The sequence below is a fragment of the Oncorhynchus nerka genome, linkage group LG19 (genome assembly GCF_034236695.1).
Source record: "Oncorhynchus nerka isolate Pitt River linkage group LG19, Oner_Uvic_2.0, whole genome shotgun sequence".
NCBI classification, from domain to species: domain Eukaryota; kingdom Metazoa; phylum Chordata; class Actinopteri; order Salmoniformes; family Salmonidae; genus Oncorhynchus; species Oncorhynchus nerka.
The window spans coordinates 9,344,645-9,369,389 of NC_088414.1; the positions used below are offsets into that span (position 1 = coordinate 9,344,645).

At 42.1% G+C, this 24,745-nt stretch overlaps 1 protein-coding gene across 1 annotated transcript; it reads right to left on the reverse strand.

The window, feature by feature from the left end:
* Positions 1-2,389: 2,389 nt before the first annotated feature.
* On the reverse strand, positions 2,390-14,083 carry LOC115146986 (corticotropin-releasing factor-binding protein-like). The gene is made up of 7 exons (XM_065004568.1): positions 13,922-14,083; positions 13,519-13,612; positions 12,771-12,928; positions 8,928-9,138; positions 7,188-7,336; positions 6,618-6,735; positions 2,390-2,630 (listed from the first exon to the last, which is right to left on the reverse strand). Exons 1-7 carry the CDS (start codon positions 14,000-14,002, stop codon positions 2,476-2,478), a joined length of 966 nt encoding a protein of 321 aa, XP_064860640.1. The 5' UTR covers positions 14,003-14,083; the 3' UTR covers positions 2,390-2,475.
* Between the last annotated feature and the right edge of the window lie 10,662 nt (positions 14,084-24,745).

Sequence of the window (24,745 nt, forward strand, 5' to 3'; positions counted from 1 at the left end):
TAATGTAACAAAACACCTGGCAATCTGTTCTGGAGTCTGGCAGTAGTGTCCTCTGTTCTGGAGTCTGGCACTAGTGTCCTTTGTTCTGGAGTCTGGCAGTAGTGTCCTCTGTTCTGGAGTCTGGCAGTAGTGTCCTCTGTTCTGGAGTCTGGCAGTAGTGTCCTCTGTTCTGGAGTCTGGCAGTAGTGTCCTCTGTTCTGGAGTCAGGCAGTAGTGTCCTCTGTTCTGGAGTCTGGCAGTAGTGTCCTCTGTTCTGGAGTCTGGTAGTAGTGTCTTCTGTTCTGGAGTCTGGCAGTAGTGTCCTCTGTTCTGGAGTCTGGCAGTAGTGTCCTCTGTTCTGGAGTCTGGCAGTAGTGTCCTCTGTTCTGGAGTCTGGCAGTAGTGTCCTCTGTTCTGGAGTCTGGCAGTAGTGTCCTCTGTTCTGGAGTCTGGCAGTAGTGTAGCGCTTAAGTGTAACAGCTAAAGCAGGCCTTGAACCAGCAACTCCTGCAGATACAGGTCATACATTTCTCAGGTCACAAAGGCTGTGTTCACACAGGCAGCCCAATTCTGATATCTTGCCAAATTCTTGGTCAAAGGACCAATCAATGGAAAAATATAAAAATTAGGCTGCCTGTGTAAATGCAGCCATAGGCGCAGAATGAGTTTTCCCAACATGTAATAAGAAATCAATACATACGCCACAATTGCCTCAGAGCTTCCATTATAGACCCCCCTCCCACCACCACCACCACACACACACACACACACACACTTATTTTCCACTAGTTTAGGCATTGATGTGAGTCAGTGTGAGACCAATTTCCAATTGAAGATGACTTACAGTCGTGACATCACTGCAGGACTCTTCACACAGCTGCCACACACACACACACACACACACACACACACACACACACACACACACACACACACACACACACACACGCAAGCGTACAAATCCAACTGGGGTGATCTCAAATCCTTATCAATTAGCTGTGCTGCTCAGTGGGGTGGTGCACCAGGTGTCTCACCGTGACAATACACACTCTGACCTTTAATCAAGCCAGCACTCGTCAGCAACACCCACACCGTGTTCCCCTGTCCTCCCTGTGGAGAGAGGGGGAGGGGGGAGAGTATTACTCATACATACGGCAGACATACGGCACTTTTAATGAAGGAGAACTTGAAATGCGGCTTAATAAACCCTTTATAAAGGACATCATAAGTAATTCATAAGTAATGTCATGCCTTATAGAAGGTGGCAGAAAGGGTGATTGTGTTCAGGTTTTTTTCTTCTTCAACAAACAGGTAGAGGACAGTGGGCTTATTGAGGCTCCGATATGTGTATTTGGGTAATATCACTGAATATCTGTTTGTGATTAATTCTGTGTACAGGAAACCAAATATGAAGTACTGTTTGACCCTAAATGAACCATGAAGCTTTTAACCATCAACCCTTTTAAAAAAAAGTAGCCCACTTCTAAAAGTGTCTCATCAAGAGAATTTGTTATTGGTTTGTTTCATGTGCGATGTGGGATAATGCTGCAAAGCAATATATGAATAATTGACTGTATTAATACATTCTAATCTAAATGTAATCATGAACTAGAGGGATTGTGTTTCAGGATATGGAATGGCTTGGATAAATATCACAGTGTTCTTTCTGCTTCTATTGAAGTAAACTCAACTCATCAAAATAGATTAACATGTACTTAACTATTGACTATTTTAAGAGTGCTTAAATTCTGTGTAACCGGGAACTGGAGAGGGTTTTCTTGTTAGGTTGAGACATGATGTTGACATCTTCCTTTCCTCTTCATAGCTCCCCCCCTCAGCATCCTTCCCCTGACAGCCAACCCTGTTAGTTCTGCATAATTTTACTGATTAAAAAATTAAAGGAATTATCATCTCCAATAAGTGCTTTCTCATGCGATTCAGTTTTATTACAAAAAAATGGTTTGATACAAATAAATATAGATAACAGCAATGAACATGTATTTGCCAGCCTCCATTGAACACTCGCCTCCCATCCACACTCCTGTAACCACACATAGCGTCTCGCAGAATAAATAGATAGAAACATTCCGTTTGTCAGAACCCTTTCTCGTACAGAATGTGAATGTGAACTAACAACGCCCTGCTTAACACCCTCACTGGCCCGTTTGTACAGTCATGTACTGCATATAATCACACAAGTTCAACAGAATAAAAAACAATATTAGAAATGCCCACAAACACAAAATAACACTTTATTAAGCCACAATTCATTGAACAGAAAGTGAGCAAAATAAAACAAAAAACAAATGAGGTACAAAATTAATAAATCTCTTTCAAATCAAAATGTAGTACAGAACAGAATTTTATGGCAACCTTCAGGCTTTTTTCTGTAATCAGTCTCATAGTAGATTTGGCAGCCGGTGATGCGTGGTCCCCATTAGCTAGGTGGTAGAGAGACGACATGTTGGGGAGGAGATGGATAAAGAGACAGAGAGCTCAGCCAGTGAAGCAGAAATCCTCCACACTGTTCACCTTGATCCTCTGCAGCTCCTGCCGGTCCAGCAGACGGTACTGGAACGCCACGCGGTTGACAAACTTCCCGCTGGACACCATCCTAACCACCGTGTTATCGCAACCTATCTTCATCTGGGCTGTAGGACGAGGAAAAGGGAGGAAGTCAAAGACAGATATTATATTGCACACGGAAAGCAAAGCAACAACAACAACAAAAACGTTCCATTCAAAAATGGGTAATAAAGATATATTCTAGTTAGGATGGTGATGGTGGTTAATAAAGATATATTCAAGTTAGGATGGTGATGGTGGTTAATAAAGATATATTCAAGTTAGGATGGTGATGGTGGGTAATAAAGATATATTCTAGTTGGGATGGTGATGGTGGTTAATAAAGATATATTCTAGTTAGGATGGTGATGGTGGGGGTAATAAAGATATATTCCTGTTAGGATGGTGATGGTGGTTAATAAAGATATATTCAAGTTAGGATGGTGATGGTGGGTAATAAAGATATATTCTAGTTAGGATGGTGATTGTAGAGTTAATAAAGATATATTCTAGTTAGGATGGTGATGGTGGTTAATAAAGATATATTCTAGTTAGGATGGTGATGGTGGAGTTAATAAAGATATATTCTAGTTAGGATGGTGATTGTGGAGTTAATAAAGATATATTCTAGTTAGGATGGTGATGGTGGTTAATAAAGATATATTCTAGTTAGGATGGTGATGGTGGTTAATAAAGATATATTCTAGTTAGGATGGTGATGGTGGGTAATAAAGATATATTCTAGTTAGGATGGTGATGGTGGTTAATAAAGATATATTCTAGTTGGGATGGTGATGGTGGAGTTAATAAAGATATATTCTAGTTAGGATGTGATGGTGGTTAATAAAGATATATTCTAGTTGGGATGGTGATGGTGGTTAATAAAGATATATTCTAGTTAGGATGTGATGGTGGAGTTAATAAAGATATATTCTAGTTAGGATGGTGATGGTGGTTAATAAAGATATATTCTAGTTAGGATGGTGATGGTGGCTAATAAATATATATTCTAGTTAGGATGGTGATGGTGGGTAATAAAGATATATTCTAGTTAGGATGTGATGGGGATTAATAAAGATATATTCTAGTTGGGATGGTGATGGTGGTTAATAAAGATATATTCTAGTTAGATGGTGATGGTGGAGTTAATAAAGATATATTCTAGTTAGGATGTGATGGTGGTTAATAAAGATATATTCTAGTTAGGATGTGATGGTGGTTAATAAAGATATATTCTAGTTGGGATGGTGATGGTGGAGTTAATAAAGATATATTCTAGTTAGGATGTGATGGTGGTTAATAAAGATATATTCTAGTTAGGATGGTGTTGGTGGGTAATAAAGATATATTCTAGTTAGGATGGTGATGGTGGTTAATAAAGATATATTCTAGTTAGGATGGTGTTGGTGGGTAATAAAGATATATTCTAGTTAGGATGGTGATGGTGAAGTTAATAAAGATATATTCTAGTTAGGATGGTGTTGGTGGGGTTAATAAAGATATATTCTAGTTAGGATGGTGATGGTGGTTAATAAAGATATATTCCTGTTAGGATGGTGATGGTGGTTAATAAAGATATATTCCTGTTAGGATGGTGATGGTGGTTAATAAAGATATATTCCTGTTAGGATGGTGATGGTGGTTAATAAAGATATATTCTAGTTAGGATGGTGTTGGTGGTTAATAAAGATATATTCTACTTAGGATGGTGATGGTGGAATTAATCAAGATATTTTCTAGTTAGGATGAGGATGGTGGGGTTAAGAAAGATATATTCTAGTTGGATGGTGATGGTGGTTAATAAAGATATATTCTAGTTAGGATGGTGATGGTGGAGTTAATAAAGATATATTCTAGTTAGGATGTGATGGTGGTTAATAAAGATATATTCTAGTTAGGATGGTGATGGTGGGTAATAAAGATATATTCTAGTTAGGATGGTGATGGTGGGTAATAATGATATATTCTAGTTAGGATGTGATGGTGGAGTTAATAAAGATATATTCTAGTTAGGATGGTGATGGTGGGTAATAAAGATATATTCTAGTTAGGGTGTGATGGTGGTTAATAAAGATATATTCTAGTTAGGATGTGATGGGGGTTAATAAAGATATATTCTAGTTAGGATGGTGATGGTGGTTAATAAAGATATATTCTAGTTAGGATGGTGATGGTGGGGTTAATAAAGATATATTCTAGTTAGGATGTGATGGTGGTTAATAAAGATATATTCTAGTTAGGATGGTGATGGTGGTTAATAAAGATATATTCTAGTTAGGATGGTGATGGTGGGGTTAATAAAGATATATTCTAGTTAGGATGGTGATGGTGGGTAATAAAGATATATTCTAGTTAGGATGTGATGGTGGTTAATAAAGATATATTCTAGTTAGGATGGTGATGGTGGAGTTAATAAAGATATATTCTAGTTAGGATGTGATGGTGGTTAATAAATATATATTCTAGTTGGGATGGTGATGGTGGTTAATAAAGATATATTCTAGTTAGGATGGTGATGGTGGAGTTAATAAAGATATATTCTAGTTAGGATGGTGATGGTGGGTAATAAAGATATATTCTAGTTAGGATGTGATTGTGGAGTTAATAAAGATATATTCTAGTTAGGATGGTGATGGTGGTTAATAAAGATATATTCTAGTTAGGATGGTGATGGTGGGTAATAAAGATATATTCTAGTTAGGATGGTGATGGTGGGTAATAAAGATATATTCTAGTTAGGATGGTGATGGTGGTTAATAAAGATATATTCTAGTTAGGATGGTGATGGTGGAGTTAATAAAGATATATTCTAGTTAGGATGGTGTTGGTGGGGTTAATAAAGATATATTCTAGTTAGGATGGTGATGGTGGTTAATAAAGATATATTCTAGTTAGGATGGTGATGTTGGAGTTAATAAAGATATATTCTAGTTAGGATGGTGATGGTGGAGTTAATAAAGATATATTCTAGTTAGGATGGTGATGGTGGAGTTAACAAAGATATATTCTAGTTAGGATGGTGATGGTGGTTAATAAAGATATATTCCTGTTAGGATGGTGATGGTGGTTAATAAAGATATATTCTAGTTAGGATGGTGTTGGTGGTTAATAAAGATATATTCTAGTTAGGATGGTGATAGTGGAATTAATCAAGATATTTTCTAGTTAGGATGAGGATGGTGGGGTTAAGAAAGATATATTCTAGTTGGATGGTGATGGTGGTTAATAAAGATATATTCTAGTTAGGATGGTGATGGTGGAGTTAATAAAGATATATTCTAGTTAGGATGTGATGGTGGTTAATAAAGATATATTCTAGTTAGGACGGTGATGGTGGGTAATAATGATATATTCTAGTTAGGATGTGATGGTGGTTAATAAAGATATATTCTAGTTAGGATGGTGATGGTGGGTAATAATGATATATTCTAGTTAGGATGTGATGGTGGAGTTAATAAAGATATATTCTAGTTAGGATGGTGATGGTGGGTAATAAAGATATATTCTAGTTAGGATGTGATGGTGGTTAATAAAGATATATTCTAGTTAGGATGGTGATGGTGGAGTTAATAAAGATATATTCTAGTTAGGATGTGATGGTGGTTAATAAAGATATATTCTAGTTAGGATGGTGATGGTGGAGTTAATAAAGATATATTCTAGTTAGGGTGTGATGGTGGTTAATAAAGATATATTCTAGTTAGGATGTGATGGGGATTAATAAAGATATATTCTAGTTAGGATGTGATGGGGGTTAATAAAGATATATTCTAGTTAGGATGGTGATGGTGGTTAATAAAGATATATTCTAGTTAGGATGGTGATGGTGGGGTTAATAAAGATATATTCTAGTTAGGATGTGATGGGGATTAATAAAGATATATTCTAGTTAGGATGGTGATGGTGGTTAATAAAGATATATTCTAGTTAGGATGGTGATGGTGGGGTTAATAAAGATATATTCTAGTTAGGATGGTGATGGTGGTTAATAAATATATATTCTAGTTAGGATGTGATGGGGATTAATAAAGATATATTCTAGTTAGGATATTGATGGTGTTGGTGCCGCTCACCGGGACCGTTAAATCTGTAACAAAGGTCAGCTACAGGGAACATTTTAGACGGGTCCATCCCGTTCCCTCCCAGCAGCTCCACAAAGTCCCCTGCTCCCGCACATCCTGGGATGGACCTCTGTTGAGAAAGACCAGCTCAATGGATTCACAGGTATTTTTAACTTCCCTTTCTTTCTTTCTTTCTTTCTTTCTTTCTTTCTTTCTTTCTTTCTTTCTTTCTTTCTTTCTTTCTTTCTTTCTTTCTTCCATCTTTCTTTCCTTCTACCCCCTCACACTCATCTCCACTGACTCCAAGCATCCACTCATCATCACTGGGAGCTAACACAGGTCACTAGGTCTTTGGCAGGGTAGTTCACTAAACCACTTCCTGCCAGAAGCCAGAATCGCTGATGTTTTTTCTATTCTTCCCCTCTAATCAGAATTTTTGATTCAGACCTCTGACACATGGTGAGTGGAATCTCTGGCTAATTAGTGAGTGACATTAATCAACCAAAACATTTCCCAGGGCGAAAAGAAAATCAGCAGTGCTTCGGACCTCTAGGCTCAGATGTTTCCCTGCTCAGGGCTCACCTTGATGGGGAAGTCGTTGAAGTGTCCCAGGCTGAGCTCAGCAATCTTGATCTCTACAGGGTAGATGATGGAGAAGCTGCAGTTCCTGTGCTGCTGGGGGATCACCATGGTGAAGCTGCCCTCTGGTGTCTGGGACATGATGTTACAGGCTGTAGGGGGAGAGGTGGGGGGGGGGGGGGGGCATGAGAAAGGAAAGGGGATAACTTGTCAGTTGCACAACTGAATGCATTCAACAGAAATGTATCTTCCGTAATTAACCCAACCCCTCTGGATCAGAGATGTGCGGGGGGCTGTCTTAATTGACGTCCACGTCATTGGTGCGCGGGTTGGGGGATATATCAGTGTCTCTAGACGTGTTGACCTTATAGCAAAAATGCATCCATTTAAGTGGGCAAAATTGCTTAGTACAAATGCAAACACACACACACAAGTACGGCTTAGACGTGAGCAGCTTGAACAACCTAAAGGGTCACCTAAAGCATTAGCACACAACCCTGGCGATTACAACGTGGTATAAAGTACTATTATAGCATTACATTGGCATCCTGCCCCATGTTGGCACACCTAATGGCCTGCTATTACAGTCCTTGTCCTTTCTGTACAATGTTTTCCAGTATTTTGTTTATATTTTTCACTGGCATTGGACGTGGGAACGGGTGAACCCATTTTCTCTCATTCGGGATGATATCTCTTCATAAATATCCTTACTTCTATGTGATTTACCTCATTTCGATTGGCCTGTGGCATCCGACCACAGTGCCAGTATAGGCACTTTGTTTCTATTGAAGACCATGATGTTAATTCTGGAGGAATTGTGAAGGTATCATTGTCCATAATTACTACTTCAACTGGCCGGTGTGATTTATTTTTCGAGAGCAGGACAAGCGGGACCTTGCCCAAAAGGAATAAAGGCCTCTACATGGTCAATCCGACATCTTTTTATTTATTTTTACTTAACCTTTATTTAACTAGGCAAGTCAGTTAAGAACAAATTCTTATTTACAATGACGGCCTAGGGACAGCGGGTTAACTGCCTTGCTCAGGGGCAGAACGACGGATTTTTACCTTGTCAGCTCAGGGATTCGATCTAGCAGCCTTTCAGTTGCAGTGGCCGTACAGCATTTACTGCACTGAGGCCTCCGCAGAAGTCAGATCATTCATAGGCCTACTTCTTGCACTTCGTGGAGCAGATCAGAGCTGTTGTCAAGGAAATTAGTTTGTGTTTATACAGGACCTCTTGCTCCCACCTACCATCAACTAATCATGTCAATGCGGAGATATACAGAGCCCTACGCATTGTTACAACATTTGGGAGGCACGCGCCGATGCGGTACGGAGCTCGATTTGGCTTCCGCAAGCCTCCGGAGACTCTGCAATTGCTTCAAACCTTCTCTATGGTGCCCCCCGGAGCGAGCATAAATAGGCTTTAAACTTATAAATTGGCTTTAAACTTTAGTTGTCTGGATCTGTTTACACTTCAAGGAAATCCGTACAAGATGTATCTTCGACTACGTCTGGAGGTGGTCAGGAAGATCTAATCACGATCAGTTCACCATGCGACTTTTGATTGTCTACACCTGTCGACAAATGTGGGCACAATCAGAATGTGGAGAAGATCAGGACAACTGATGCATGTTAGAACCGGGTATAAACGGGGCTTCAGTTCATGCACTCACAGTACAACCTTAAAGGTCATTAACACTAAGACTGGCCATCAAGCTAGTGCAGGTCTCTACTCACGGAAAGGGTTGATGGGTTTCCTGACTGTCAGCGTGAAGGAGCTCCCGGCAGTGTGAATGCGGAAGAACAGCATGGCAACGTTCTGAGACGACCGCACGGTTCTCCTGACCGTCCCAGAGTCGCAGTAGTCCACATAGCGTTCCATCAACGGCAGGGCGTGGTCCTGGGAACTAGGGAACTTCTCTCCCTTCATCACCCAGCCATCAAACACCTGGGAGAGGAGAGAGATGTGGACTTAATCAAAAGCATTCAATCAAATCCAATTTCCAGAATTTTTCTCTGTAAGCAAAACGAGGGTTCCAAAAAATGCAGATGAACAACCTGTTCACTATAATTGACTTTTAAAGGTGACTTCCGTTTGAGCCCGTGTTCAAATCAGGAAGTGACTCGTGTGTCTGTGTGTCGTTAATTCCCAACAAGGTATCAACAAAGAACTAACCAAAGATAGACCACAGGGTATCGTTTCCGATGGGAGCAAGTTAAGCATAGTAGGCAGAACAAGCAAGGTGGTGGGCAGAGCCAAGCACGAGCTGGCGAGATCCTATTGGCTATGTATTTGCATATTTCCGTTAGGAAATGCCTACTCTGTGACTCAATTTGCCCTTGCACTCCTTCTAAACAAGGCCATTTTTTTTTAAACGTCAAATTTCTACAGTTAAGTTTAGCCATTAATTCCGACTGGTTAACCCTTTACACTCGTGGGAATTGGCCGATATGAATATGGCTAAATTGAAATGTTTCTTACAGAAGAAATATGAAAAGCAAATACATAAGCATGGTAGCAATTGAAAGGAACCGTTCTGAGATCATGGGGAAATGATCTGGCCAAAGTTAATGAAACAACAGTCCACCAGACACAAGACTGAATCCAAACATCACACTTGATTTTATGTGCATTTTACATTTACTCTACTTTTCACCGCATTTGTTGAAAACGAAATCTGAAAATATTCTGGATTCTGGACATTTAGCAAGATGATAAGACAAAAAAAAATACAAGGATTTGAGTGAGATTTGAGTGAGATTTGAGTGAACTCCAAGTGGCCAAAACACCTCTCCAAAGCGTTTACAGTTCCAAAGTAATTCCAATACACTTTTATGACTCAAAGAAGAATCTTCAGCTATATGGTGCTTTAGCTCTCCCATGTGCCGTTAAGGAACTAGAACAAGCACACTTGTAGTTGTTTTGTTTGGAACACAACCCTGGATCCAAACACAATTACTGGTCAAAAATAAACAAAAACCTGCTCATTATAAATCGTAATCTGGGTCAGCTGGGCGTTACTTGCAAGCTTGTTCTGTTGCCAACAAGACTAGCCAAGTTATAAAACATGATCTTACAGTGTTAGGCTTTCCACAAGGCAATTCAGAGAAGCCGATCATCATTTTGGGGGGCATAGAAAGGAGTCATGCGTGCGTTCAGATGGGTGTTCTTCCCAATGAACAACCCAGGGTACGACCCCATGTCATCTTGTAACTGTACATCAAACACAGCGATGAAAAGAAAACGTTGACACTGTATATGACATGAGCTGTATAATATAGAAATGTGAAGGGCACATTTGGACTCACGGGTGTTTGGCTTGCTTGTACGACATCAAATCAGTATTATATTATAATCCTCAACGTCTCATCTTTCGAAATACTGCTTTCCGATTAGATGCTTATTAGTGCCCAAAGATGCCATTTTCATCCCACATACGCGTATGAGTGTAAAGGGCTACGGTAAGGGTTAAAGTTAGGCATTAATTCTGACTAGTTACGGTAAGGGTTAAAAGTAGGCATTAATTCTGACTAGTTACGGTAAGGGTTAAGGTTAGGCATTAATTCTGACTAGTTACGGTAAGGGTTAAGGTTAGGCATTAATTCTGACTAGTTACGGTAAGGGTTAAGGTTAGGCATTAATTCTGACTAGTTACGGTAAGGGTTAAGGTTAGGCATTAATTCTGACTAGTTACGGTAAGGGTTAAGGTTAGGCATTAATTCTGACTGGTTAGGTAATTCTGGGTTAAGGTTAGGCATTAATTCTGACTAGTTACGGTAAGGGTTAAGGTTAGGCATTAATTCTGACTAGTTACGGTAAGGGTTAAGGTTAGGCATTAATTCTGACTGGTTAAGGTAAGGGTTAAGGTTAGGCATTAATTCTGACTAGTTACGGTAAGGGTTAAGGTTAGGCATTAATTCTGACTAGTTACGGTAAGGGTTAAGGTTAGGCATTAATTCTGACTGGTTACGGTAAGGGTTAAGGTTAGGCATTAATTCTGACTGGTTAAGGTAAGGGTTAAGGTTAGGCATTCATTCTGACTGGTTAAGGTAAGGGTTAAGGTTAGGCATTCATTCTGACTGGTTACGGTAAGGGTTAAGGTTAGGCATTAATTCTGACTGGTTACGGTAAGGGTTAAGGTTAGGCATTAATTCTGACTGGTTAAGGTAAGGGTTAAGGTTAGGCATTAATTCTGACTGGTTAAGGTAAGGGTTAAGGTTAGGCATTAATTCTGACTGGTTAAGGTAAGGGTTAAGTTTAGGCATTCATTCTGACTGGTTAAGGTAAGCGTTAAGGTTAGGCATTAATTCTGACTGGTTAAGGTAAGGGTTAAGGTTAGGCATTAATTCTGACTGGTTAAGGTAAGGGTTAAGGTTAGGCATTCATTCTGACTGGTTAAGGTAAGCGTTAAGGTTAGGCATTAATTCTGACTGGTTAAGGTAAGGGTTAAGGTTAGGCATTAATTCTGACTGGTTAAGGTAAGGGTTAAGGTTTGGCATTAATTCTGACTGGTTAAGGTAAGGGTTAAGGTTAGGCATTAATTCTGACTGGTTAAGGTAAGGGTTAAGGTTAGGCATTAATTCTGACTGGTTAAGGTAAGGGTTAAGGTTAGGCATTAATTCTGACTGGTTACGGTAAGGGTTAAGGTTAGGCATTAATTCTGACTGGTTAAGGTAAGGGTTAAGGTTAGGCATTAATTCTGACTGGTTAAGGTAAGGGTTAAGGTTAGGCATTAATTCTGACTGGTTAAGGTAAGGGTTAAGGTTAGGCATTAATTCTGACTGGTTAAGGTAAGGGTTAAGGTTAGGCATTAATTCTGACTGGTTAAGGTAAGGGTTAAGGTTAGGCATTAATTCTGACTGGTTAAGGTAAGGGTTAAGGTTAGGCATTCATTCTGACTGGTTAAGGTAAGGGTTAAGGTTTGGGATAGGGTTAAAACAAAACAAATACAAATGAGTGCCTTGCACTGGGATTGAACCCGCCATCCTTGGAGCCTACTAGATGGTAATAGGTGCTCACGTTGCCCTGAGTGGACGCTATTGTAGGCATCTCCCGATGTCCTGGGGACCTGGACAAACGTTGAATACTGAAGTCGATCTGGTGTGACCTGGCTGTATATCAAGTGTGGGACTCAATTGAAGCCTTAGCACAAATTCACAAAAGTCAAGTAAGAAAACGACACCGGAAAATACCCTATGTTACCCCTGGTGACAGCATCTGCTAAGTGACGATATCATTTTATGGTATTTAGGAGTCCGTCGTTATCTTCTACTGAGAACGGGTGTTCCCAGGTCAGGGGGTAGGTGAGGGATTTTACGCCAAGCCTCGGGGGAAGAGCACTACTCAGACCTGGGCACGAATGACAACAAAATAATCTGCCGGGAATTTCATCCCATCAATTGTCTGGAAAAGTAAATCTATCCCTGGACCTGGTGGTGCTGACGTCAGTCAAGGTGAAGATGGGAGGGGAGTAGTATTTGGGATGTATGTGGGTGTGAAAGAGGTGGTGTGTGTGTGTGTTTGCTGTGCGTGTGTACTTTTCATGTGTGCATGCATGCCACATGTGCGTGTGCGGTTACCTTAATGAAGTCTCCTCCCCTGCAGTCGATGTCGACGCTGTCATACTCCACACTGATGACCTGGTCGGGCTCAGCGATGAAGAAAGAAGCACAGCTGAGCTGAGGCCGGTCTGCTGTGAAGGTGAACTGACCCTCTACTGCCACCATGTCCAGACAACCTGAGAGCGGGAGAGGATGAGGATGGGAGGAAGAAAGGGAAGGTGGTAGAGAAAGATAGGGAGAAGGAGGAGAGATAGAGGGGAGAGGTAGGGAAGAGGGGAAGAAAGAGGGAGATGGGTGTGTGAGTAACAGAGAGGTGGGGGAGTGGGAGATAGAGACAGAAAGAGAGATGACATGGAGAATGAGAGAGAAATGGAGACAGAGACGGGGTTAACATTAAATTGTGTGCACATTGGCTGTTGATATTTTTTCTGACAAAAATGCAATCTAATATACATTTCCAATTCCTTAAGTAGTATACATCAATTTGTACTTTTAGTCAATAAATATTATAATTATATAAATTACAAGAGGCCTTAAATCACACATTTATTATTTTCGATTATTTGTTATTCACACAAATCCATTCACAATTGTGACTGAAAAATTCAGAGTTACATTTTATTTACTTTTCATGCTAAATAAAAGCATTTTTGAAGATTTGATCAGATCGGCAAAAAAAAAGAAAGATTGCTTCACAGATCGACCGTGTATACGGAAAATATGCATAATAAAGGCTTTTAAGAGAGTACTTCAGTCAGTTACTTACGGAGGGGTCGCCTGTAAATTAATGTCTCGGGTATTTCTCTTTTGAGCTCTGAATTAAGAAGTGCAAATAATCCCTCTGGTGTAATGTCATTTTCCTGCACACAAAAACAACGGCATTTAGATAATATTTATAAAAAGAAAGTCAAGATTTAATGTGGACAAGTTGACAACAATATACCGTCAAGCAAGACAACTCAAGTGTTTTAGTAAAGTCTAGCAGCTTACGTAATGCATAAATCAAGTGCACAATGACAGTTATTACAATGATAACTTTATTTGACTGAGTACAACAAGTTGTAACAACTTTATTGCATTAATTGAGCTCGTATGACAAAGTCTAGTACATTAATACACATGGGAACGAAAAAGGTCAATTAACGGGCAAAGTGACTTCAGAGGCTTACCTCGATGTATCTGGTGTCTCCCTTCAGAAATGACAGACATAACACAAGGAAGAAAAGCTGCTCTCGGAAAGTCCCCTCCATATTGCTCAGTATCTTTGTATGGAGTCTCTATCGCACCTCAAGAACAGAACAGGGGAAAGTCTGGTCCTGCGCTCCAAGCCGCACTCCTCTTTTATAGGTGGACACGCCGCGCGCGTCTCAATAAAAACGTACCCGGTACAGATCAATGGATACACTGTCCCTCATATAGGCTCTACCAACCAGATTGCGTATTTGTGACGAGAGCAAATCAGGAATCACCGTGAGCCTGTGACTCTGTGTCAGATGAGCAGAGAGAGAGAGATGAGCAGAGAGAGAGAGGGGGGGCTTCACTTCCTAACCTACTGCTAGAGACACATATTTCCCTCAGATTACACAGACCAACAAAGAATTTGAGATCCAATTTTGATAAACTCTCATATCTATTAAGTTAAATACCAGTGTGTCACCACAACAGCAAGATGTGTGACCTGTTGCCACAAGAAAAGGGCAACCAGTGAAGAACAAACACCATTGTAGATACAACCCATATTGATCTGTTTATTTATTTTCCCTGTTGTACTACAACTACACAATTTGCACATTGTTACAACACTGTACATTTGAAATGTCTCTATAATTAAAAAAAAATGTTGTGTGTGTTGTGCTTACAATTTCTGATTGTTTATTTCACTTGTGTTTATTATCTATTTCACTTGCTTTGGCAATGTAAACATAGGTTTGCATGCCAATATATCCCTTTAAAATAAATTGAATTCAGAGAGAGAGAGAGAGGAAAAGAAAGAGATAGAGAGCGAGAGAGACAAAGCGAGAGAGACAAAGCGAGAAAGAGAGAGAGAGAGAGAGAGAGAGAGAGAGCGAGAAAGGGGGGAGAAACACAGAGAGAGAGCGAGAGAGACAAAGCGAGAAAGAGAGAGAGAGAGAAAGGGGGGGAGAAACACAGAGAGAGAGAGAGGGAGAGAGAGAGAGAAAGAGAGAGCACTTTGCACATCCTTTAGCTCAACTGTCCTGTGTTTTAAGCTGTCATCACAAGGTGTAAGGTACAGAACAATACCAGTTCAATACCAGTGTTTATCAAAAAATTGTCCTTCTGAACTGTAAAATAGTGTTACAGTTGGCAGTCATTTTGTAAGATGGCCACTACGGCCCCTAAGGCCCATGTCTAGGGTGTCTCCACATCAGAATCCTTTCACAAAGTGAACGATTGAGTCAAATTTTGCAACTTAGCCTTTCCACTTTTACCGGAAACCTCCACAGATGTATATTTTGCCATACCATTCACCTCCTTCACAGTTCTCCCTCTCATCACCTCCCTCCCTCCCACCTTCCTTCCTTCCCGACCCCCAAGCCACCAGGTCCTCCAGACGTTAAGAAAGGTCAGCCCATCCCAGCATGGCATTCAGACCTTTCTGTACCTGTCCCTCCTGTCCTTTGTCACTCTCCATCAAAACAGTGCCAGGGGGTTAAACAATGGCTGGAGGCCTTAGCCTACATCAGCTAGTTTAGCCTTGCACCATGAGTTGACCTCCGTGACTCATAGTGACTGATTTTCGAGAAGCTTGAACCTCACCGGGTTCCAACACACCGTTGCCGTGGTAAATCATTGTAGCTGATGTCTGGCTGGTTTAATTCTTCCCTCTATTGTTGTTTAAGCGGATTTCTTGGAGCACTGACGCACTTGGCAGGTCCTGGGTGTTGTCTTAGCATAAATCACTCCGTTCCCTGTGGTCTCCTCTCTCTGCCATACAGCTGGAGTGCCAGGCAGAGTACTGGATTGGGATGCTCTGTAAACAAAGACTGGCCTTGGTCCAAATGTAAATGTATTCCTTATGGAGCTTTGAAAATGGAGAGAGTGCTATGTCTTGTTGGGTTTGTCATTTAATTGCAACACAGGCTCAGTTTGGTTTGGTTTGGTTGGCATTGATTTGGTGTTTGCTGAGTGTAAGTGGACACACTTGGGAAAACAAAAGGATTAATCCCACGTGGAGTTGGTTTCCCAATGTTGAAATGGAATTTATTTTTGAAAAGGTGCACAAATGCATGTGTCCGTGCGTGTGCGCTCCCACGAATCAAATCAAATCAAATCAAATGTATTTATATAGCCCTTCGTACATCAGCTGATATCTCAAAGTGCTGTACAGAAACCCAGCCTAAAACCCCAAACAGCAAGCAATGCAGGTGTAAGAGCACGAGTGCTCTTTAAACCAGCCACCCCTGCCAAAATGCAATCGAGCTGATTACATCTAGTCCCATGTAAACACTGCATCCACCTCCTCTCTCTATCTCTGAAAACATGGTGCTCTGGCACTGGCCAAAGGAGTAGTGGTGCTCTGACACTGGCCAACACGACATAACAGGCAGGGTCCTTGGTGGCCTTTCATTGAGAAATGTCAAGTGGGGCCTCAGGGGAGCTGATGATAGAGTAAACAATTGCTCTCCATAGTCACTGAATGGCCATTTCAAGGTAAATGATGTTGTTAGCATCTATTAGCCATAATTGTTTCCTCTCTGTCTGCCTAGCATGTCCACAGAGAGGTAAAATACTGTATATTTGCTAATGAGGTCACGTGTTCGACGGTGGACTTACACAACTCCTTGTGTATTTTGGGATGCGAACACTCCGCGTGTTTGACCTGACGAAGATCCTTTTCGGATGGAAACGTCGCCAACGAAGCTATGAATTGGGAGCTTTAACAGTGTGCGCGTCTACTTGTTCTACACATTCAAAGCTCCGTGAAAATAAATACAGGATTTTGAATCATCTGCATTCTATATATATATATATATACATTTATGAATATGAAACATTAAGGGTGAAAGGGACCAAGGTCCATTTCCATTGAATATTAGGCCTTTTTAAACTAAAAAGGTAATGAACCACTTTGGGGCATTTGGAGTAAATATAAGTATCTATATACATAGATATAAGTATCTTCTTTGACAGTAATTTGTCCCATTTATTTACTGCAGCCATCACAGTGAAATGCTAAAGACAGGAAGACTTGTGTTAATCGTTAATTGGCCTGTTACCAAGTGTGTACATGTACGGTGCATTCAGAAAGTATTCAGACCCCTTGACTTTTTTCCAAATGTTGTGACCTTACAGCCTTATTCTACAATTGATTAAATTGCTTTTTTCCCTCATCAATCTACACACAATACCCCATAATTACAAAGCAAAAACAGGTTTTTAGAATGTTAGCAAATTGATTAAGAATTTAAAAAATGATAATTACACATAAGTATTCAGATCCTTTACTCAGCACCTTGTTGAAGCACCTTCGGCAGCGATTACAACCTTGAATCTTCTTGGGTATGACGCTACAAGGTTGGCACATCTGTATTGGAGTTTCTCCAATTCTTCTCTGCATATCCTCTCAAGCTCTGTCAGGTTGGATGGGGATCGTTGCTGCACAGCTATTTTCAGGTCTCTCCAGAGCTGTTTGATCGGGTTGAAATCCAGGCTCTGGATGGGCCACTCAAGGACATTCAGAGACTTGTCTCGAACACACTCATGCATTGTCTTGGCTGTGTCCTTAGAGTCGTTGTCCAGTTGGAAGGTGAACCTTTGCCCCAGTCTGAGGTCCTGAGCACTCTGGAGCAGGTTTTCATCAATGATCTCACTGTACTTTGCTCTGTTCATCTTTCCCACGATCCTGACTAGTCTCCCAGTCCCTGCTGCTGAAAAATGCTGTCACCACCATGCTTCACCGTAGGGATGGTGCCAGGTTTCCTTCAGACATGATGCTTGGCATTCAGGCCAAAGAGTTCAATCTTGGTTTCATCAGACCAGAGAATATAGTTTCTCATGGTCGGAGAGTCCTTTAGGTTCCTTTTGGCAAACTCCAAACGTGCTGTCATGTGCCTTTTACTGAGGAGTGTCTTCCGTCTGGACACCATAAAGGCCTGATTTGCGGAGTTCTGCAGAAATGGTTGCTCTTCTGGAAGGTTCTCCCTTCTCCACAGAGGAACTCTGGAGCTCTGTCAGAGTGACCATCGGGTTATTGGTCACCTCCCTGACCAAGGCCCTTAGCCCCCTATTGCTCAGTTAGGATGGGCGGCCAGCTCTTGGTGGTTCCAAACCTCTTCCATTTAAGATTGACGGAGTCCACTGTGTTCTTGGGGACCTACAATGCTGCAGAAATGTTTTGGTACCCTTCCCCAGATCTGTGCCTCGACACAATCCTGTCTCCGGGGATTTGTGTCTGACAATTCCTTCGACCTCATGGCTTGGTTTTTGCACAGTCAATTGTGGGACATACACTGTCAAATGTGGGACCTTATATAGACAGGTGTGTGCCTTTCCAAATAATGTCCAATTAATTGAATTTACCATAGGTACGTTGTAGAAATATCTCAGGGATGATCAATGGAAACAGGATGCACCTGAGCTCAATTTTGAGTCTAATAGCAAAGGGTCTGAATACTTATGTAAATAATGTATTTCTGTTATTTATCTTTAATAAAATTGCAAACATTTCTAAAACCTTGTTTTCACTTCGTCATTATGGGGTATTGAGTGTAGATTGATAATTTAGTAAACTGTAGAATAAGGCTGTAACGTAACACATTTTGGAAAAAGGGAAGGGGATTGAATACTTTCCCAAAGCACTGTAAGTCAGAATATGTTCAATGATAAGAAGTAGAACCTCAGTATTAAGTCAGAATAGAAACATAACTTGACCAGTCTTGATTAGTCGGCTCAGGAAGGTCATGGATCTTTACAAATGCTAATAACCCTAACACCTATAGTCCTCATATCACACCCAAGTTCAGCTCAGCAGGCAATCTACTCCAAACATTTATTTAGTAGGCCTATAACCTAGTTCATACATTTGAAAAACGCTCCCTCTAATTCTCTCTCTCTCCCTCTCCCTCCCAGAGGACCTGAGCTCTGGAACCATGCCTCAGCATTACCTGGCCTGGTGACTCCTGGCTGTCCCCAGTCCACCTGGTCTTGCTGCTGCTCCAGTTTCAACTGTTCTGCCTGCGGCTATGGAACCTTGACCTTTTTACCGGACGTGGTACCTTGTCCCGAACCTGCTGTTTTCGACTTTCTCTCATTACCACACCTGCTGTCTCGAACTCTGAATGCTTGGCTATGAAAAACCAACCGACATTTACTCCTGAGGTGTTGAACTGTTGCACCCTCTACAACCACTGTGATTATTATTATTTTACCCTGCCGGTCATCTATGAACGTTTGAACATCTTGGCCATGTTCTGCTATAATCTCCACCCGGCACAGCCAGAAGAGGACTGGCCACCCCTCAGAGCCTGGTTCCTCTCTAAGTTTTCTCCTAGGTTCTTGCCTTTCTAGATAGTTTTTCCTAGCCACCGTGCTTCTACATCCTGCATTGCTTGCTGTTTGGGCTTTCTGACATCGGCTGATGTAAAAAGGGCTTTATAAATACATTTGATTGATTGATCTTACTAAAAACGATAGACTATAAAGTTAATGGAGTCTATATTCATGCAATCATCCATTAAAGATGCGATATCAAATCAAACTTCAATTCAACATTTGTTTGAAGTGCATTTAAAATAGCAACACACTTAAAGCAATCAAATGAAAAAATAAGCCCACAATAAAAGAGGTCAAATGTTATCAAAGAACATCAAACACAAAGGAGTGATTGATTAAAGGCCAAGCTAAAAATAAAATGGATTTTAACACATCAAGCAGTTTCACAGTACAATGCAAAGTTGCATCTAAAAAATTGATAATAAAACCTTTTTTTTTAAGTATGATACACGTTGTAAACCTGTTTGGGATAGTTGGCAGCATTTTCACGTTCGGATGAAAAGCGTGCCCAGAGTAAACTTCCTGCTACTTAGGCCCAGAAGCTAATATATGCATATTATTAGTAGTATTGGATAGAAAAATTCATTCAACATTTTTTCCCTTTACAATTTAAGATGTGAACAGTAGCTTTGCTCTCAATGCCCCTTGATTTCTCCGTTTTTCCTCCAAGCAGCCTAATGCCTACAAAAAGCCCTGCGTTGAAAGGGTTACTCCTACAGTCACTCTGTAGTCCTGGCAAACTGCACTTTATCCTGGTAAACTGCACTTTATCCTGGCAAGCTGCACTTTATCCTGGCAAGCTGCACTTTATCCTGGCAAGCTGCACTTTATCCTGGCAAGCTGCACTTTATCCTGGCAAGCTGCACTTTATCCTGGCAAGCTGCACTTTATCCTGGCAAGCTGCACTCTATCCTGGCAAGCTGCACTCTATCCTGGCAAGCTGCACTCTATCCTGGCAAACTGCACTTTATCCTGGCAAGCTGCACTTTATCCTGGCAAACGGCACTTTATCCTGGCAAACTGCACTTTATCCTGGCAAGCTGCACTCTATCCTGGCAAACTGCACTTTATACTGGCAAACTGCACTTTATCCTGGCAAACTGCACTTTATACTGGCAAACTGCACTTTATCCTGGCAAACGGCACTTTATCCTGGCAAACTGCACTTTATCCTGGCAAACTGCACTTTATCCTGGCAAACGGCACTTTATCCTGGCAAACGGCACTTTATCCTGGCAAGCTGCACTTTATCCTGGCAAACTGCACTTTATACTGGCAATACGCACAACGGTTCATAATTCTCTGAACTGGAATAAATTGTGCCTCTGAAACAGATTTCAATGCCTTGCCCCAAACCTCAACAGGGAGCTTGAAATGATATTGATTCGGATGTTTCTGGAACCAATTTACACGATCTATGATATGAGAATACACGATCTATGATATGAGAAATGCACAAGAGAACAACTGTGTTACCACGCCTGGTGTTAGTTCTGCATCTGGATGAATGTGTGGTAGGCCTGTCTGTCTGTCAGTGGCGAACCACTTTGCAAGTACACACTGAACGAATGCAAACTCTGACTTTGATCAGTGCTTAGAACCCTCTCCCTGCATGTCTACCTCATCATGCTGTTCGGTCAGCTGTTCGGTCTGCTGTTTGGTCTGCTGTTCGGTCTGCTGTTCGGTCTGCTGTTCGGTCTGCTGTTCGGTCTGCTGTTCGGTCTGCTGTTCGGTCAGCTGTAGGACGGTGAGATCTTGTTTAGATACATTCATCCGAAGACACTATTCAGATCATCGTTCCCCCCACTTGTTATGACAAACAGCTGTTTACAGGGCAGACAAATGTCTTGGGATTTTAGCATGTAGTTGGCCTATCACACTGGAGACACAATTCAACATTTGTTCCAAGTTGGTTCAGCGCAATTTCATTGTAGTGGCGTGGAAACAACGTTGATTCAACCAGTGTGTGCCCAGTGGGACATCTGCAGGTGCGTCAACTTTAAGCGGAGTATTTCTTAGTACGCCATCATCCAGCGCATCAACATTCTTTCAGATGGGAAAAACATGCTTTTCTGTCCCCAGTAAAAGAAACTGATGCATAGGGTCCACTACATCCATGTGTATGAAATATGTCCATATAGCTCAGAGAATCTGGCCCCAGTTTTGCTCTCCATTGTTTTCCTCTCTGCCTTGGTCTTTGCCTGTGTCCACATAGGCCTACTCCTTTGACCTTTGTGAACTCCCTCCTGACGTTGCAGTCCACGGTTGTCCGTCCAGCCCACGATGGAGTAACCTGCTTATTCACCTCATTTCCATAGGAAAGGTGGCTGTGTCTTGCTGTTCAACTGTCCACTGAGGAGTGAATTTATCCTGGAACTTAGCTTCATGACAGAGTATGCTGTCTTTCCCAAAAGTCTGTGGCAGTGGATACAGTCTTTCATGGGCCAAGTCCTGGGTTTGAGATAATCTGCCTTGTGCTTTGACGTGATACTGACACTAAATCTATTTTTACAGCCAATCGTCAATAAATAATGTCAAATGTACGTAACATTACGGTAGCACATTACTTGACACCGAGCGTCAGAACACCTTATGACACGGTCATAACCATGTCATAATATGTCACAATGGCTGACATAACCTGCCATAACCTGTCATAATATGTCACAATGGCTGACGTAACCTGCCATAACCTGTCATAATATGTCACAATGGCTGACATAACCTGCCATAACCTGTCATAATATGTCACAATGGCTGACATAACCTGCCATAACCTGTCATAATATGTCACAATGGCTGACATAACCTGCCATAACCTGTCATAATATGTCACAATGGCTGACGTAACCTGCCATAACCTGTCATAATATGTCACAATGCCTGACATAACCTGCCATAATATGTCACAATGGCTGACATAACCTGCCATAACCTGTCATAATATGTCACAATGGCTGACATAACCTGTCATAACCATGTCATAATATGTCACAATGGCTGACATAACCTGTCATAACCTGTCATAATATGTCACAATGGCTGACATAACCTGCCATAACCTGTCATAATATGTCACAATGGCTGACATAACCTGCCATAACCATGTCATAATATGTCACAATGGCTGACATAACCTGTCATAACCTGTTATAATATGGTCATAACACTGTCATGACACATATATTAAGACCCGTTGTGACATAAAATGCGTTATTTTATGGCTGGTTATGACACCTAGATAAGAGTGTCAAAACCTACCACGGTAGTTATTTAATTTAATGACACCTACATAAGAGTGTCAAAACCTACCACAGTGTAACGGTTCTCTTGTGGAGAAGTCGGACCAAAATGCGGCGTGTAGATTGCGATCCATGTTTAATAAACAAACGTAAAAGACAAATCAATACAAACACTACAAAACAAAGAACGTAACGAAAACCGAAACAGCCTATACTTGTGTCAACTAACACAGCCACAGGAACAAAGACACTAAGGACAATCACCCACGAAACACACAAAGAATATTGCTGCCTAAATATGGTTCCTAATCAGAGACAACGATAAACACCTGCCTCTGATTGAGAACCACTTCAGACAGCCATAGACTTAACTAGAACACCCCACTAAGCTACAATCCCAATACCAACACACCACATACAAAAACCCCATGCCACACCCTGGTCTGACCAAATAAATGAAGATAAACACAAAATACCTCGACCAGGGCGTGACAGAGAGTGTCAAAACCTACCACGGTAGTTATTTTATAGAATGACACCTACATAAAAGTGTCAAAACCTACCACGGTAGTTATTTTATTTATTGACACCTACATAAGAGTGTCAAAACCTACCACGGTAGTTATTTTATTTAATGACACCTACATAAGAGTGTCAAAACCTACCACGGTAGTTATTTTATTTAATGACACCTACATAAGAGTGTCAAAATGTCACGTTCTGACCTTTATTTCCTTTGTTTTGTATTTATTTAGTATGGTCAGGGCGTGAGTTGGGTGGGCAGTCTATGTTTGTTTTTCTATGATTTGGGAATTTCTATGTTTCGGCCTAGAATGGTTCTCAATCAGAGGCAGGTGTCATTAGTTGTCTCTGATTGAGAATCATACTTAGGTAGCCTGGGTTTCACTGTGTGTTTGTGGGTGATTGTTCCTGTCTCTGTGTTTGCACAAGATAGGACTGTTTTTGGTTTTCCACGTTTATTGTTTTGTAGTGTTCATGTTTATCTGTTTTTATTAAACATGAATCAATATAACCACGCTGCGTTTTGGTCCGCCTCTACTTCACCACAGGAAAACCCTTACAGAATCACCCACCAACCAAGGACCAAGCGGTGTGGTAAACAGAGGCAGCAGCAGGAGAAGCAACAGAGGCAGCAGCAGCAGGAGAAGCAGCAGCAGCAGTGGGAGAGGCTGCACTATTTGGAGGAATGGACATGGGAGGAAGAATTGGAAGGTAAAGGACCCTGGGCACAGCCTGGAGAATATCGCCGCCCCAAAGAAGAGCTGGAGGCGGCGAAGGAGGAGAGGTGCTGGTATGAGGAGGCAGCACGGCGGCGTGGATGGAAGCCCGAGAGTCAGCCCCAAAAATGTATTGGGGGGGGGGCACACAGGAAGTGTGGTGAAGCCAGGTAGGAGACCTGCGCCAACTTCCTGTGCTTACCGGGGGGCTGGAGAGACCGGGCAGGCACCGTGTTATGCTGTGAAGCGCACGGTGTCCCCAGTGCGGGTGCATAGCCCGGTGCGGTACATTCCAGCTCCGCGTATCGGCCGGGCTAGAGTGGGCATCGAGCCAAGTGCCATGAATCCGGCTCTACGCATCTGGTCTCCAGTGCGTCTCCTTGGGCCGGCTTACATGGCACCAGCCTTGCGCACGGTGTCCCCGGTTCGCCTGCATAGCCCAGTGCGGGCTATTCCACCTCGCCGTACTGGCAGGGCGACCGGGACCATTCAACCGGGTAAGGTTCGGCAGGCTCGGTGCTCAAGAGCTCCAGTGCGCCTGCACGGTCCGGTCTATCCGTCACCACCTCCAGGCACCAGCCCTCCAGTGACAGCCCCCCGCACCAGGCTGTCTCTCCGGCTCATCCTTACAGAGGCTCCCGCCTCTCCAGCGCTGCCGGAGCCTTCCTCCTCTCCAGCGCTGTCGGAGTCTCCCGTCTCTCCAGCGCTGCCAGAGCCTTCCTCCTCTCCAGCACAGCCGGAGTCTCCCGCCTGTTCGGGGCTACCAGAGCTCCCGCCGCTCATTCCAGAGGCGCCAGAGCTACTCAGTCCAGTGCTGTCAGAGCCTTCCTCTCCAGCGTTGCCGGAGCTTCCCGTCTGCCCAGCGTTGCCGGAGCTTCCCGTCTGCCCAGCGCCGCCAGTGCCGCCAGTCTGCCCAGCGCCGCCAGTGCCGCCAGTCTGCAAGGGGCCGCCTGTGCCGCCAGTCTGCAAGGGGCCGCCTGTGCCGCCAGTCTGCAAGGGG

What these genes read in the sequence shown, in the direction of transcription:
- LOC115146986 (XM_065004568.1), bottom strand. Translation starts at nt 14,002, where the DNA reads ATGGAGGGGACTTTCCGAGAGCAGCTTTTCTTCCTTGTGTTATGTCTG. An exon ending in GAAACCCATCAACCCTTTCC is followed by an intron (nt 7,337 to 8,927) that starts GTGAGTAGAGAC and finishes CTCCCCCTACAG; the next exon opens with CCTGTAACATCATGTCCCAG. An exon ending in TCAACGACTTCCCCATCAAG is followed by an intron (nt 6,736 to 7,187) that starts GTGAGCCCTGAG and finishes CTTTCTCAACAG; the next exon opens with AGGTCCATCCCAGGATGTGC.